General features: G+C 41.0%; 1 protein-coding gene across 4 annotated transcripts in view; it reads left to right on the forward strand.

Moving 5' to 3' along the window:
* Window positions 1–14,491, forward strand: part of FRMD6 (FERM domain containing 6) — an 88,265-nt gene extending 73,774 nt beyond the window's left edge. For all 4 annotated transcript variants that reach the window (XM_069596154.1, XM_069596151.1, XM_069596155.1 and 1 more), the window contains exons 10-14: window positions 163–337; window positions 4,582–4,917; window positions 5,644–5,775; window positions 10,013–10,104; window positions 11,486–14,491. In XM_069596154.1, the coding sequence (XP_069452255.1) occupies window positions 163–337; window positions 4,582–4,917; window positions 5,644–5,775; window positions 10,013–10,104; window positions 11,486–11,770 (1,020 nt within the window). In that variant the 3' untranslated portion in view covers window positions 11,771–14,491. The remainder of the gene's footprint in view (window positions 1–162; window positions 338–4,581; window positions 4,918–5,643; window positions 5,776–10,012; window positions 10,105–11,485) is intronic.
* The last annotated feature ends 3,193 nt before the right edge of the window (window positions 14,492–17,684 follow it).

The raw sequence follows: 17,684 nt of genomic DNA on the forward strand, positions 1-17,684 counted from the left end.
GACATTTTTGAAAGGGAAGACAGTACTGTACTCCTCAGGGAACTTTGGATGGAGCCTTAAGCATCTATTTCTGAGTCTGTAGTTTTCCTTACTTACTAGGAAAGAAAATGGACCTTGACACATCAGAGACTTGTCTTCCTGACTTGTTCTTTCCCTTCACAGGGTAAGAAGTTTGAGATTCTCCCAGATGGCTTACCTTCTGCCAGGAAGCTCATCTACTACACGGGGTGCCCCATGCGCTCCAGACACCTTCTGCAGCTCCTGAGCAACAGTCATCGCCTCTACATGAACCTGCAGCCCGTTCTGCGCCACATCCGGAAGCTGGAGGAAAACGAAGGTATCGCAAGATCTTGGGTGGGAAGCAGGTGGTACTTTCGGCACCCATGGCCCCTTACTCTACAGCTGCCAAGAACTGGGGCTTTAGTCTCCTGAAGAGTGGGACCTGGGGACCCCCAGCCTCTCCAGGTTCCCAGCAGCGTTGCTTTTTCCATCTCGGCAGTCCTGGAAAGCCCACCCACAGCCTGGTCAGCATATCTGAGATTATCCCTGCTATTTAGCTGTCCTAGCAAACAGTCTCTTTAAAGTTTCCCTGCACTCAACTTGAAAGTCCAGAAAGCCACTACGTGGAAGCACAGGCTAAGGTTTATCTGCTTACCAGCTTTTATCTGCATCTCAGGGTTTTGTTTATACACTGGTCCACCTTGGGGCTGTTATGTACAGGCTCTCTGAAATTCCTTGCAGTGTGATTATTCCTTCTGTTAGAGTGACAATAAAGGTGGACCACAGAATATTTCCAGCCTCTTGTTGACAGCTAGGAAGCCCCTTGTCTGGCTCAGCAAGTAAGACCAACAAAGGAGAGAAAATTTTACAATTGAGGATCTTGTTAGCCTGTCCTATTGGGGAGCAGGGGCTGTTTGCTGAGACACAGAATAGAGCAGTGCATTTGGGGCTTTAGAGTTCTGAGCCGTGAGAAGGGCAAGTCTTGGTGAGGAGAGGAAGACGAGGTAGAGGCTTCTAACAATAGACTTCAACTTCACAGTATTAACCTGATGGTTAGCTCTTTATCTCCTGTGGTTACTCTGTACAGCACACTCCAGTTTCACACCCAAAAATGCTACTTTGCATATTTGGTCTTTCAGTGTCTTCAATTTTTTTGCAAACTCACGTTATAGTAATTGTTGGTAATTTTATTGGATTTGATTTGTGGTATTTGCATGAATTAGGATTCAGATGCATATTAACTTAGGTCCATGTCGGAAACACATTTTGACCTCTCAGACCACACTTTTCCTATAGAAACAAGACAAGTACCTGTCCTCTCTTAACAAACAAAAATCCTTATAGAGGTTTAAACACAATCTGATGGATGTTTCTCAAAAGCTGCCTCTCAGTTTAAATGAGGCCCAGTTTGGAGATGCCATTGTAATTTAAGTAGCAATTAGAACATGAATCATTTTCCACTGTCTGCCACCAAACTGCGTTTGTCTTTGGAGAGAATTAGTCTCACTGTCTAGTGTATTGACTTCCCCTGCTGCCAGACTGCCAGTTCTTCCCCACGATGACTCATCAGTATAACAAATGCGTGTATCTGTCTGACGCTGACATGAAGGTTAGGAATTTAAATGGGCAGAAGCACCAGGAAAGCTTGTGAGAATAGGTGACTTAGGTGCAGAGCCCATCATTTGCCAAGTTGGCTTCATTCCTGAATGGGCAACTCGAAACTTTGGGAAATTCATTTACTCCAGCAGCTCTCTGCCCATAGCATTTTAGTAAATTCTTGTTTAGGTGACTGTAATGTGAGCCCCTTATACCCTGAAAGAATTAATGAACCTCCCCTATAGGTTCTAAAGAAAACTTACAAAGAATGTTGAGTTCTTAAGAGGGGAGGGCTTTGTTATCAAGTGTAGTACCAAGTGCACGTGAGGGCTTATGTGAATGGGGCAGTGAGAATGACAGCGATGCAGACTGGATCTTTGATGTGGGTGTGTGTAGATACGTTTTGCAGATACGGCTTTTTTTTTTTCTTCCACCTCTTTACATTCTTCTGCTTAGAAATCCCTGCAGATCTGAAGAAAACCTGAAACTAAGTTCCTTTGGATTAACGTTGGCCTGAATTCAGTTATTTCACCCACACTTGAGGACTGCAACATTAAAAAAAAAAAAAAAAGCTATTAACATTAGCCAAAATCACAGCATGAAAAGAATCTTTATTTTTCTTAATTAGATTTCATCTAGTGTCACCTTGTCTGAAACACTATTTTTGCATTTTATAGTAAAAATGATCACAAGAATCCTATTGTTTTAAAAGAGATGGATACAAAAATGCTTTCTGTCATTCAAATCTTTTTTCAGCTCAGTTTTACTCAATAGCTAGGGCTTATTCTCAGGTTTTATGTCAAGAGGGTGCATTGACTTGCATTATGGTCCAAAATAACACGAGAAGTTTGGTGTTCTGTGGGCTTTTACAACAGATGATTTGCATTGTTGACACCAGTGATTGCTAGGGGGTGAGCGGTTGCATTTTGTATTTCTTAGAATACATTTCAAAATTATTTCAGCATTTCCCTCATTTTGTAACTGATTGGTGTGAAACTTCTTAAATGTTTGCAGAAGGTCTAAGAGATGAAAAGCACAATGACAGGAGTAGAAGCCAGCACGTGGAGCACCAAGGCTGTGCTGACATGTTGACAGGAAGTAATTCAGGCTAGGCTCTTATTAGCTAGAGGACAAGTTGGCAAAGTACTTGTTTTCTAGTGAGTATGTGTGTGAGTATAGAATAACTAGTTGACTCCAAATCTGTCAGAAATTTGGGAGTAAAAGGGCTATTTTTAAAGATATAGAAAAGTTTTTTTTAATAGAGCCACTGTTATCAGTTGTCTTAGGGCTTAAGCCTTTTCTTTTTTTTTTTTTTTTCACTTTTTACCCTTCCAAGGGCCATGTGCCTACTGTATTGAAACTACAACAAATAGAAAGCATATGGGAATTTTGCAAACCCCTTTTAGCTCTTCATCTCAACTCCTGCTGCCTTAGAAAATAGGACTCATTAGAACCCAGCCTAGCCCTAAAAAGATGGGCTGTAGATGGATGTACTTTTGTAGCAGTGATGTGTGGTTAGGCCCTGATGTCTGGTTCCATTCTGCCTCACTGTGAGTATTGCTACACATACCTCCTTGCTTTAGCTTGAGTCCTTAGAAGTAACATAAATAGACTGGAGCCCAGACATGTGCACACCATCATCTCCAAGCATTGTTGCCATTTTGCATCCTGGAGTGCATATCTTCTCTTTCTGTTGATGTTCCTTTCTTCCCCTGGGAAGCCTGTGGTGATTATACTTCATGCTGGATTCAGACACCAAAAGTACAAGCACTTTTATTTAACCAAGAGACAAGACAAATCCATTAGCAGACCCTTGAGAACCCAAATAGTCTGGTTTAGTTAGCAGTTTCTAAAACAGTATCAATTCAACATTCCCCAAGTGCACTCTTCCTTTTTAACATTGTTCTGATGTGTTATTTCTCATCAGTATTAAAAATACTCATCATCAGTATTAAAACAAAGGCTCTTTCTTTGTTTTAAATTTCTGACCTCAAGCACAAAAATAGTATGTTTATATCAGTTTTATACCTGTAGCCCAGTTGTAAATTTGTGCCTTTATGTAATGGTTAGTTTAGCATTTGATAAAAGGGACTTTCCAATATTGTGTCTTTGTTTGCATTAAAGATCTGCACCAACTTGTTAAATAACAGTTTTATCAGTCAGAGGCTATGTGGGTATAAATCATCAAACCAGAGCGATTACTATGTTTTCTTAATAGATCATGAAGTCTCATTAGTTCAGCCTAAATGGAGAAAATCAATCTTAATCCGTGAAGATCTCAGTTCTGGAATTTTTTGAAAGAAATTCTCAGAAAAATAAATAGCTTTATTTTAAATTGTCTTCAACAGTTAGAGCTAAGTTAACAATGGAACAAACTGAACCGATGAACAAATCAAATGAAAGGCAGTTAGCATAAGTGTACTTATGAAACCATTTCTGTAGCAGAGTTTCTGAAATTATCTGTGGGGAAGGACCAGATTTTTTAAAACTTCTAATCCACCATGCACTGATACTTTTGCAAAGTTCAAAGTCTCATTAGTGGATGTGCTGGCAATATCAGATCGCTCTGAAAGTTTCTAAATGTTTATTCTCAATTCCTAAACTTATTCCATTGTGGACAAATAACAGTTTTCAGACAAGAAGTGGTCTTATCATCCACATTGAGTAGCATTCTTCTGCAGTGTTTGAAACTTTAAAGCTTTTCGAATAGTCAAATGCCTGCCTCAGATCTCTTGTACTGGAGTCTCAGTACACACGATCATCTCCAAGTCTCAGATCTCTTGTACTCTCTCTGTGTGTCTCAGATCTCTTGTACTTTGCAGTCTTCTTACATAGAGTTCGTATCAGAATTATCAGCACTTTCCAGTCATTTACTTCTAAATGTGAAATTGTGCTTGTTTGTGGCCTGATGACTGCCCAGAGCTAACCAGCCATTCCTCCTGCCTTGGTTGACTGTAATCACGAGCTGTGTTCCTCACCGCACAGAGAAGAAGCAGTACCGGGAGTCTTACATCAGTGACAACCTGGACCTGGACATGGACCAGCTGGAGAAGCGGTCGCGGGCCAGCGGGAGCAGCGCCGGCAGCATGAAGCACAAGCGCCTGTCCCGTCACTCGACTGCCAGCCACAGCAGCTCCCACACCTCGGGCATTGAGGCCGACACCAAGGCCCGGGATGCAGGCCCCGAGGATGCTTACCCTGGCAGTGCCATCCACCGCAAGCTGAAAACCTGCAGCTCCATGACCAGCCACGGCAGCTCCCACACCTCTGGGGTGGAGAGTGGCGGCAAGGACCGGCTGGAGGAGGATTCGCAGGATGATGGTAACCTGCCCCCCAGGCCCTCCAAGCTAACAGTGCTGACCCATTGTCAGGGCCCCTTCTGCTTTTTCTCTCCCAGTGCTTTCCCCAGTGTTGGTTCCATAGGATTAATGTTGTAATAGAAAAGAGGCAACACAGCATTGGCTGCTTCACCCTGGGTTAGGAAATAAGATGAGATCTATAGCCTGTATCAGCATTTGGGTGCATCTTTTTTATTGTTTTTCTGTTTCAAATAATTGCTGTAGCATTCAGGTTTGGGGAAAAGATATACTGACTCCACTGAGGAAAACTGAAAAACATATGTGTGCTTACTATGGAATTCATGTGGATCTCAAATCTCGTTATTAAATGCTCCAAGAGATGGCAGATGTGGGAGACGGAGAGCTTCATGCACTATTCATTCTGTCTCTGTCAACAGTCTGCTTTGGCATGAGCCAAACGACCCATCAGCCTCAGCTGGCCCTTTGTCGTCACAGCATGCTAGTACAGTTTTTCTTAAAGAGAAAGAATAATTGATAATCACATCATAGCATTAGCAGACATGTAGATAACACAACAGTCCTGAGAAAAAGAGAAGCAGGATCTAGTCAAGAATTGTCACTGGAATTTCCTATTGTGGAGTCTCATTAGCAAATTTATTTTTACATGTAAATAATTGCATAACCTCCCTCAAGGTGTGGCTATGAATGGTGACCATTTCCTGTCACTAAATGTCTTTCCCTTCTTCAGAAATAGAGATGTTGGTTGATGACCCCAGAGACCTGGAGCAGATGAATGAAGAGTCCTTGGAAGTCAGCCCAGATATGTGCATCTACATCACAGAGGACATGCTCCTGTCACGGAAGCTGAACGGACACTCTGGTGAGCTCCCACGGAAGGGATCTCCTTACCCAGGGCATGGTCCTGGCCTGGGGAGCAGGCGGCCAGGAAAATAGAAGGAGTGGGTTGGGGGCTCCAGGTCAGTGTAACAGACTGTGCGATCGAGTGCCTTCTGTGGAGGAAAAGGAAAGGGAAGCTGGAGAAGCACTCAGCATTGGAATTAGCATCCTCTACCTCATGCTTTGGACAAAGCTGTGTAATTGGCTTTTATCTTTCTTTCTTTGCTCTTTTAAATGATAATCCGAGAGTTATGTGATGTATCTGTTAAGAGGCTTGGAAGCCCTTCAAACTGGCCTCCTCCTTTGCATAGACAAGAAAACCCGTGGATTAGAGAGGACAGATGCTGTGTGGAGAAAACAGCAGCCAGATCTCCAGGTTTACTTTGTTTTGTTCTCCCCCGTGCTTTATTATATGGACTTCCCAGGTGGCACAGTTGGTAAAGAATGTGCCTGCCGGTGCAGGAGACGTAAGAGCTGTGGGTCCCATCCATGGGTCAGGAAGGTCCCCTGGAAGAGGAAATAGCAACACACTCCATTACTCTTACCTGGAAAATCTCATGGACAGAGGAACCTGGTGGGCTTCAGTCCAAGGGGGGTCACAAAAGAGTTGGACACAACTGAGCGTGCACACACACACACACTATATCATATAGGGTGTAGGAACCTGGAGAAAAAGTGTTAAAAAAGGTTGGCGTAAAAAAACTCTTAAATCCTATATTTGATGACATCTTCAAATGTATTCACTATAACCCTCTTATAGAGTTATATAATAATATATATGTTTCTCTCAAATGAAAGTTGGCATCTTAAAAAAACAAAAGTAGTTTTTTTAAAAAAACCTCAGGCTTGTAATTGCTTTTGTCACATGCCATGAATTAGTCTCTGTTCCTTACAGAAAATGCCTTAGGAGCCAGCTGTCGAAATGACTTCAGTGCTAAGTGTCTTGGTACTGAAAGCACTGCTTGAGTGAGAGATCCTCCTTCGACTGGAGTGACCTGGCATTGCCCTGTCATGACCCACAACCTCTGATTGTGATCCTCTGCCATGCATCAGGGGCAGAGAATTAGTGATGAAAAGGTTAACAGACACAGTCTTTGTCATTCTGGCAGTTCTCTAAAGAGTAGGAGGAACCTTTGATGACAGAATTCCACTTGCTAACCTAGCAGAACCATGGCCTTCAGAAGCTTAGCCAGAAACAGACCTGCGCATGATTGCTGAGAATCACTCTGAGCAACAAAGACCCAAGAGGCTGATTGCTCTAGTCTTGTACCAGACTTTGCCCCTTTTTGTCCATTTACTTTATTATGTTGAATTTTTTCCTTACAAATATGTTTTAATATATATACATACATTATAACTGTATAGAGAGCATGTCATCACTCCCTGTGTATGTGTGTTTGTGTAAAGAAAATTGTCTAAAGTGGGCCTCTAGGAAGGGGAGATGAGACAAGCAGACTTTTACTTTCTATTTTTTTATTTCTGTTTGATTTTTATAAATTAATTTTGTAATTTTAAATAGAAATTAAATTTGTTTAAAATTTAAGCAAATAAGATGGCTTTTGAAAAGATTTATATATAAAAAATGTGTATTTAAATGTCAAGATTTTAAAATTTAAAAAATAAACTAAAATAAATAAATAAATAAATAAAGGTATGAGAAAAAAGAAAGAAAAAAAATGTCAAATATAATAGCAAAAAAGAAAAAAGAAACTAAAGTTTAACAATGAGTAAAGTTATGTTCTGTTCATTAAAGTGGAATATTATATAGCCATTCAATAATAAGATTTTCTTTCAGAGGATACTTAATATAAGAAACATAGGTAAGACAAACAGTATAAATTGTTTAAATAGTATGATCTCAAATTATAAAAATGTTTATACACCTATGATAAAAATAGTAGCCTTTTTGCTGGGTGATGGGGTTATTGATGTTTTTATTTTCTCCCTTGCATCATCCTAGTTTGCCAAAATCTCTATAATCTGAGCCTTTAAACACTGTTTTAAAAACACAGAGCTAAGGTTGAGTGGTGACGCAGTGTACTGCTCTATCCTTCATTCTTGTGGAAGTTGGCAGGAGTGGGTTCAATGTTCTGATCATCAGGCTTGATGCTGAGTTTTCTAGTGCTGGTTCTGGGTTTCAGAGCAGGTGATGTACAGGCAACCAGGGCACATTTGGGTTCCCCTCATGGCTCAAACAGTAAAGAATCCACCTGTTCATGCAGGAGACCTGTGTTCAGGAAGATCCTGCATTAGGAAGATCCCCTGGAGAAGGAAATGGCTACCTATTCCAGTATTCTTGCCTGGAGAATTCCATGGACAGAGGAACCTAGCAGGCTATAGTGCATGGGGTCGCAAAAAGTCAGACACAACTGAGTGACTAACACACACAGACGGGCACATTTACAAGGAAATCCAAAAGGAACCATACCAAGTACCAGCCAGTACCCTAGTCCACATCTTCATCCTGTGAAGATTCACTCAAAAGTTTAATGCTGGGACTTCCCTGGTGATCCAGTGGTTAAGAACCCGCCGATTGACATGAGTTATATCCCTGGTCTGGGAACTGAGAGCCCACATGCCTCAGGGCAGCTAAGTCTGTGCACCCTAGAGCCCGTTCTGTGCAACAGGAGAAACAAACCACTGCAGTGAGAAGCCCACACACCACAACTTGACAGTAGCCCCCTCTCAACACAATTAGAGACACCCTGCACAAAACAGCAAAGACCCAGCACAGCCAAAAATAAGTAAATAAATAATTTTTTTTAAGTTTAATGCTTTTTAAAAGATTATGAGCTTTCTAGAGAAAGATCTTCTGCTCAGGCAGCTGGTACCAACTCCAAAAACATGAGTGTCATCTGAGAATAAACTGTCTACATATAAGCCAAGGAATGTATGTATATCATTTTTTAATTGAACTAATCATCAAACATTTAATACATGCCAGACACTGAATTATCATGAGACCCTTTTAAAGAGACAGAATACAAAAAGTCATTTCTATGGATTACTAGCAGTGGCTGAATAAAAATCATATTGCTTACTCAAGGTTCGTTTTTTTATCAGGTGGAAATGTACTTAAGCCATTTAGCCTTAAGGCTCTGGGGCTTGACCTTCACTTGCTCCATCTGTATGCAAGAAACATGAGTGGTCTTCGCTTACATCGCCAGTTCTTGTTGACAGTTTTACCTCATTAAATATTTTTTCTAGATGCTTTATTCCTATGCCACAGTCTCTTAGGAAAGTTTTAGCCCTGGTTCTAAAATACCATCAGGCCCCCTGAGCCCTCAGTGACAAGGGGCTCTGGTGATCTCAGAGGTCCAGAGCTGACTTCTCACTGTAGCCTCCCATTTTTGGTGTCAGGCCAATAAAACCTGATGCAGGAGGCCTGTGCCATGGCCCCATCCTCCCAGAGGAACGTCTGGAACGGAGTGTGTTCCATATGCAGGCCCTGAACCTTGCCCTTTGTGGGCATTTGCTCTTCAGTTGGATGGGTGCTGTGCTCAACCCCATTTGTAAGAGGACACTGGCCAGGACACACAGGTCCTTACTTGCCTGGACCCAGTTCCCACCCATTTACCCACTGCTCATTTAAGTAGAACCAAACCTAGAGGCTGTGTCACTGTTCAGAGAGTTATATTCAAAGTCAGTGCTATATGGAGAGTAGGGGAGCGTTAGTGATACAGTAAAGAAACGACTTTCACCTTCAGCCTTTCTTTTTGTTTCTAACCGCATCCTAAACAGCTTAATTAGAAGTTTGTTTTAGAGAATGCAGTTTTTAACCTCCATGCTATGTTCTAACCCCTCATGGATCTCACCACTCTCTGCAACACAAGGAGTGGTTGTGATCCATGCCTGTTGTCAGCCACCAAAGGGCCACAGGGAGATTCATCAGCACTGGCTAATATTTGCACTTTAGTTCTTGGTAGTAGGGTCGCTCAGCGGTAAGGAATCTGCCTACATTGCAGAAGACGCAGAAGACCCGTTTCAACTTCTGGGTCAGGAAGATCCCCTGGAGAAGGGCACGGCAACCCACTCCAGTGTTCTTGCCTGCAGAATCCCCATGGACAGAGGAGCCTGGCAGGCTACAGTCCATAGGGTTACAGAGTCAGACATGACTGAAGTAGCTGAGCACAAGCACGCAGTAGTTCATGTCAGATGCGTGTCAAGAAGGATAAATAATCTGAGGTCTTCACTGGTTTTTCCTCTGTGTTTTACTTTAGGATTGATTGTGAAAGAAATCGGTTCTTCCACCTCCAGCTCCTCAGAAACGGTAGTCAAACTGCGTGGCCAGAGCACCGATTCTCTTCCACAGGTACGGAAGGAGTTGAAAAACTTAAATCAGGAGCTGAAGCTATAGACAGTTTCAAATAGGGGCTTACATGTATAATTATGTAAATGAGCAGAAACTTAAAACCTTCAGGAAATGATTCCTAGTAGATACATACTTTCTAGTTTTAGTCTGAATTTATTTCCATTTACTTGCTAGTTCCATTTCCCTTTGAGTGAGATTTTTATTTGGATGAACTGTGTACTTTGTTTCATACTTCATATGAGAAGCCTCTGGTCTTTAGGTTTCAGGTTAATTCTCTGTGTGTGTGTTGATCTTAACAACTGGGAGAGTAATTTTCTTGTCAGGTATGTTGTGACAGAAGCGTTTCCACACTCTTAATTATTCCATTCAGTTTGAATTTTCAAACTGTGCTAAGCTAGTGTATTTGATAACCTGTAATCACTGGTTAGACGATTAAGCGATCAGAAGCTACAGACAAATTAAAATCCTCCGAAACTCACTGTTGCAGGATTTGGATGGAATCTACAACTGATACTCACCTCTGACTTCTGAGCACTCTCTCTCTCTCTCTTTATATGCCGTCTGTCTCGGGTGCTCTGTAGGTTAGAGCTGTAATGGCTCATTTCCATAAATAACCCATTGAGGATTTTCTATTCATGTAATTATTGGAACCATTTTTTAACCTGCTTATATTTCCAGCTGGTACCACCTCTTGGGATAATGAGTTTGGAAAGTCTGTAACCTGTTGTGTACAGCATTTGGTAGAGTACAGCCTCTTGCACTGTTTAGGAGCCACCTCTTCATCCTGGGGCTGCCTCCCAACCTTTTCTACACCAAGAACACTTCATGTTATTTTTCTACCCAAGAAGTCTAGCTTTTTTAAAAAAAATAGTGTTTTAAATTGTGTTTCTTGCGTAATAATTGGTTTGTTTTCCCATCTTGTATTAAAAGAATAACAGACCTCAGCACAAGAGTGTTGCTATGCTGAATTGCCATATCCTCATGGAAAAGCAAAGAAACAGTACCTTTACCTGTGCAACCTGATTTTAGGAGAACTGCTTGGTTTCTGAGATGCTGGAGACAGTTGGATTCATGTTGCATTGACTTCTCTGAGCCTTGGGTTATTCTTCTAGGGAGTGGGTGGGAAAGATCATTGAGTTCCTAGGGCCTAGCACATAATAATGGCTCAGGAAATGTAAGCTTCTGTTATTGGTGGTGGTAGGATGTTTTCCTCACAGGGCTTCAGGGCCCAGAAACCACAGATTGGAAGCCACCCTCTAACAGCTAAGGATTCCTTAACATTTTCTGATTTGGCAGCTTTTCTCTGTGCAGGGCACAGAATGCTGAACTTTCACACTAGTCTACACTCTTAAAGTCATTTCAACCTTCCCTTGTCTTGTAGACTATATGTCGAAAACCAAAGACCTCCACCGATCGACATAGCTTGAGCCTTGATGACATCAGACTGTACCAGAAGGACTTCTTGCGCATTGCAGGACTGTGTCAGGACACTGCTCAGAGTTACACCTTTGGGTGTGGCCATGAACTGGATGAGGAAGGCCTCTACTGCAGCAGCTGCTTGGCTCAGCAGTGTGTCAACATCCAAGATGCTTTTCCAGTCAAAAGAACCAGCAAATACTTCTCTCTGGATCTCACCCACGACGAAGTTCCAGAGTTTGTTGTTTAAAGGACCTCTGCTTGCAGCTGTCCAGACAGCCTGCTGCTTGCTAGAGGCTGTGAAAGCCATGGGTTCTTTCTTTACCTATTACTTGTGCCATATTTTCTTCACCCCAGACATATCTCTTTCTTTATAATAGTTGTGATGGAAATAAAAGCCGTGGGACAGTTGCACTTTAAGTATTACACAGGAGGGAAAGGACTACAGAGAATGTACAGCAAGACAAGTGCCCGGAAGTTCACTGATCCTTTGAAAGGAAATGTGCTTTACTGGTTACCAGACCTTCAGGATATCAGACTGCGGTGTACGTGTTCATTGTTTTGTTTTCCAGTTCAATTACGTGTAACATCACTTTTTTTTTTTTTTGTTAATCATGTGAAAGATGTTGTTGTGTTTCTTTGTTTGCTTATATGTTTTTTTTCTACCACCCCCTCATGAAATGCTGGTGGTTTGAGGGAGGAGAGAGAGAAGAAGCTCTCATCTTTTTAAAAGAGAGACTGTTGCCCAGTCGTAGCCATTGCCACCCCGCTGGGGCTGTCCCAAAGTGAACAGGAATGAAGCGGTTGAATCAAGTGGTTCCAGCACGCCAAAGATGCGTCATCACAGAAGTGCAGCCCAAGGTCAACAAGATGTGAATCAAGCAATAACCAAAAGGTGGTGCGGTGAGGCCTTTGACTGCTTCACACTGATCAGTGCCATGTCCTTCTCCTACTCTTCCAGAAAGCTCTAGGATTTAGCCAAGTCCCTTGTCCAAGTAACAGATCGGTTGTGTTCATGCCATAATGAATTTTGTGGAGTTTCTAAAACCAGTTTCTGTTAAAACTGTAGAAATGTCTTAGAATATGTTTATACTTGGTGGTTTGTTTTTTTAAATCAAGAATAAATTATGGTAATATTGGTTTCTGCTTAACCAAAATACCCCAACTATACATATATGTTATACATATATAAATACATAAGATTGTGTGTTTATGTGTGTCTGAAGCTTACCACCTTTTCATCTATGAAAGACAGCTCCCATGTCTGTCTTACATACATGGTCTTTCTTGTCTGGTGCAGAGGATAATGATGTTTGGTGTCACTGAATGGATGATGCCTACAGACAATCAGTTGATGGATACACAGTTAAGAACAATTGTTTGCTCATGTGTCTTTTGCCGTAGTTCTCAACCCTGGTTGCATCATGGAATTATCTGGGGAGCTTTGAAAAAAATAACAATGTCTGGGTACCACCTCAGATGAATTAAATCAGTGTCTTGTGGTGAGACCCAGGTGAAAATTGCCTTTTCTTTTGAAGTTTCCAGATGGAGCTAGTATGTAACAGGATTGAAAACCACCAATCTCAAGGGTGTCTTATTCGTTAACTTTGACGTATATAGAAAGTGTTAGTGTTTGAAAAAAGGCCATTTTTAGGACAGTTGCTGCCACTGCTGTTAGGATGTGTAATAAGATCAAGTCAGGAGAGTGAACTCACCTTCAGATGTACAGTAACAGTGTTGCTCGCACTTCAGGAAAGTACTTTAGCACAATGTCTTTCTACGAGATGTTTTTAATGATTTCGTATATTTACAACATTTGTTTACCATATTTTGATATACCATTTTTTCTATCTACCAAGTTTTATTAAAAAAGAACTATATTATTTTCTAAAGAAACAGTCATATTTTTATACAAAATTAAGTTTTCAGGTAACAAAGAAATAGTCTTAGGGTACAGCAGAACCTACAGTGTTCCCCGTGGATGGGGGTCAGTATTATAAACACGTGGAGGATGAGAACAAGCTCTGCCTGTGTTGCTCCTCACATTTCCGCCCCCACTGTGGATATGAAAGGGCAGTGGGTACACACAGGCCTGGTCAACTTGGTTTAACTTGACACTTTAAAAGGAAACAAAATTCTAGAGTGCTATAGTCAGGAAATTATTTTGCTTTTATCAAATGTTTGAAAGAACCAAAGTTTCAGATATCAGAATGTATTAAAGTATCTCAGTCTTTGTATATAAAAGGGTGAAAGTATGAAAGGATCATCTAATGACTGTTACTAAGTCATTAAATAATCCATCATTTCTTATAGATGCTTAAGAGACAAATTCTGATGAAGTTTGACCCTAAAAAGCCCAGATCATAAAGGTGGTATATTTCCTTAGCTCTTAGTGTTTCTTGTTTAAACATCAAAAAATATATATTTAATTCAGTACATAATGCTTTATACTTCTTTCTCTCTACTTCAAACAGAATCAGGTCTTTAGGGTTTTGCCAGCATTGTTAGTGGTTTTGCACACCCTCTTTCTAATTGGATTTATGAATAGTCTTGTGGGTTTTCAAAAATGAGACATGCTAAGGACATATTTTTGCTTTTTGATCCACTGCGGCAGAATTATATATATATGTATATGAAAATCCATTTTGAATATCTACATTTTTGTATTTGGAAATTGTTTTAAAAAATAAAGGAAAAGTATAAACCTGATATTTATTCTGCATTTGTTAATATCCATTGCTAGTCAGTATACCAGTTTGGTATATATTGCCTCTACATGTCTGCATTTGTATTTGCAACAATGAACTTTATATCTGCATAAATTGTAAATAATCCTTTCTGTGAAAGGATCATCATGTTAAGATGATACCAAAAGTGTGTTTTAAAAAACTGCATTATTTTGTAATTATTCTTATAAGGATTTCATGGTAAGATTAGCAGTCAATAAAGTTACTTTTTATTTGTCTTTGAAGTGCCTTTTTAAAAATTATTATTAGAGTTCTCCATGATGCAAGAATGACTGTTCTCTTTATGTTCTTCTTTCCTATAATACAGCACGTTTAAGGACAACCTGATAGAATTCTGACCAAAGGAGCCCTTGTGTTGATGCTAATAGCTGATGCCAAGCCCTGCCGTGTGCCAGAGCCTGCTCCACGTGTGTCAGAAGCTCATGTGTTAACTATTGAATCCTCATATTCCCATAAGGCAGGTACTATTATTCTTTTCAAGTTAGAGATGAAGGAAACAAGGCTCTGAGAGGCTCAAGGGTGTGGCAGTCAGCCACTATTCAGTCCCAAAGTGTGGGGCATAAAGGTCTCTACTTCTTTATTTTCATTTTTTTAAATAACTACTTTAACTTTTGCCCATTCAGCAGTCATTATTGGAGTGTTCTAGTTTCAGAAAAATGAGTGGTTGCATTTAAAAGCAGGCATTCACAGATCGAATGTGAGGGTAGCATGGCATAAAGCATAGAGCCCAGAGCTTAGAGTCAATAGATAGGATTCTGTGAAGCCTGGCTCACCTCCTAAAGGAGAATCCAGTGTCTTGTCTTTGCTCCAGCTTTCTTGGCTATAAAACAGGAATAATTCAAAGGACTGTTGTGGATTAAATACAGTAATGGGTATACTATACCCCTGATGACTAGGGTGGGATGACTCAAATCTTCTAACAAACATTTAATTTCTGTAGAATTGAGCCGCTTGATCATTTTGAAGCAAACAGTACAAAAACAAACTTTCCAGTGGGGTGTCATTCATGAACTTTGCAGCATAGCTGGTAAAATGTAAGTTGGAGGCAAGGGGCAAAAATATATGGGCACTGTCTGAGTGTCTGATATTACACATATATCTAATTCTCACAACCCTTCAAGGTGTTGTCACCCACATTTTGCAGCTGAGGAAATGGTTCAATTTGCTCAAGATCCTGTAGCTAGTAAGTGATAGAGCAAAATTTTCAACCTAAATTTGTCTCCAAAAGCTTTGCTTTTTTTTTTTTTTTTAACTGCATACACCATGTTACCAACTTAGAGAAAACTCAGAATCTAATAGGAAGGACAAAATTACAATTTTGATAATGTGATAAATGGAATTTGTTCACAAACTTTTTTTTTTTTGAGCACCCACTGTCTGCCAAATATACATAAGGCTTAATCAGACATTGCTTGGCATAGACAATGAAGACCTCGGAGATGGGAGTGGGAGGTGGGAAGAGCAGAGAAGATTTATTCAGAAGATCCCTGAATGGAGACTTCTGGCAGAATGGGTGAGGTGCAAGCTGTCCAGGCAGGGGCTTAGAAGGTGGAGATAGCAGTGCTCATTCAGGGACCTGCGAGGGACCCTTTAACTCAAATAATGACCCCTCAGCCTACTTGTGAGAGGCTTTGGATGCCCAGATGAAGACACTTGAGTGTTTGCACAGCAGGGAGCCACTGGAGGGGGTTATAAGAAGAAAGAGACAAATGTCTGGAGTTTGAGAGAATTAATGGAAACAGTGCAGGTAGAAGTGGAGACTAGGGAGAAGATAAGGATTTGAATTAAGAATGTGGCAGCAGGCAGGAAAAAGATTCAAAAGCTGTGTAGGAAGCAGAATAGCCGAATTTTCTCTCTGTGTGTCCCTCTCTCACACAGAGTTGTCACCTCCGAAGCTAAAAACTGGAGAAACAGGCAATTTTGCCATACTTGGCAATAATCTTGAGAGGACTGTAGAGTTAATTACTGCTTTACATGATGAACTAAAATCTACTCTGCATGAATACTTTGAAAATTGGCACAATGGCTTCAACTGCTCTAGTCTCCAGCAGTGGTTTTCAGCCTTGATTGCACATTAGAATGACCTGGAGAACAATGCCTGGGGCCCAAACCAGAGCTGCTGATTGATTTGCTCTGGGGTGGGCATGGTGCTGCTAAAAGTTCTGCAAGTGATGCTAACGTGCATCAGGGTTGCAGCCCAGTGGTCTATAGATAAGCCCAAGCAACATGGACCAACGAGTTATCTGCTCCTGAACTGTGATCCCCACTTGGGATGGGTTAAGTCTCCAGTGTATCCAGGTGTGTTGCATTTTGTGAGAGCCGACATTGATTTCTTTTTGCCAACATAGCTGTCAAGGAGTGAACGTGTGTTGAGTGAAGTACTGAACCCGTTTCAGAAAGTCTGAATGCACCCACATTCTAGAGCCCTGGGCGTCATATACGTATGACTGTCTGACTAAGTATGAGGGTGGAGGTTATACAAATACCAGGAGGTGTAATGAAAACAGTAAGCTAAATTCCACCCAACCCTTTGATTCTTACATCATATATTTTGATTAATGGAGCAGCCTGTGCTCTGAAACATCCTGCTTAGATGCTAAGAGCCAATGTAGGTGATGGAGTTGTATACGCTCAAGAGATTAATCAAAAGTCTATAAACATGGCACAGCTATAATGAACCAACTCATTATTTAGGATGGGTGTTTACCCATCTGGTGTCAGCTGTAGTCAGTTAAGGTCTGTTCAGTTTATTACTGTCATTATGGCAAGAGGTGGATTTCATAGGAGGAGATAGTTCCTAACTTAGGAATGAATTACATTCCAAGTTTGCTCCTAAATTTGTTGTTTGATATTTAGAATAAACATCCTCAACTTCCATAGTTAGCCCACAAATGCCTGTTTATCCTAGAAGTATTACTAGAGATGATTTATTTTCTGTGCATAAGGAACCATCTATCAAAGGAGAGGCCCAGTGTATAAATAAGGCAGTTGGAGTGACCCCACAACCAGATAAAGATGATAGCACCCCCAGTAGACCAAAAGTTCAGTCCTTAGGTTCTTCTCAGAGTACATTCATGCCCAACTATGCATAAAAGTAGAAGCAAGCTTCAGGCAAACCATGCCAAAATGGAGCAACTCTAAGCAAGTTTCTCCCTTGGGTTGCATAACGCATGATTCTAGTGTTTTCTCATGCATACCCCAGGCTCCATTCTCAAGCTGCTCAACCCTTACCTGCCATCATGAAAGAGTCAGCTGGATTGAGGCCAACTCTTAAGATCAGGTCACAGGCTCTCTTCTGATCTACAGGCATGGGATGAAGTGGGTCATTGTAGGAGCTTCTTTGCAAAGCAGAAGCCCCTGGTCTTCTTAGACTCTATCCCTTATTAGCTACAGGATATTAATAAGGTGCTATAAGAG

The sequence above is a fragment of the Ovis canadensis genome, chromosome 7 (genome assembly GCF_042477335.2).
Source record: "Ovis canadensis isolate MfBH-ARS-UI-01 breed Bighorn chromosome 7, ARS-UI_OviCan_v2, whole genome shotgun sequence".
Lineage (NCBI taxonomy): Eukaryota > Metazoa > Chordata > Mammalia > Artiodactyla > Bovidae > Ovis > Ovis canadensis.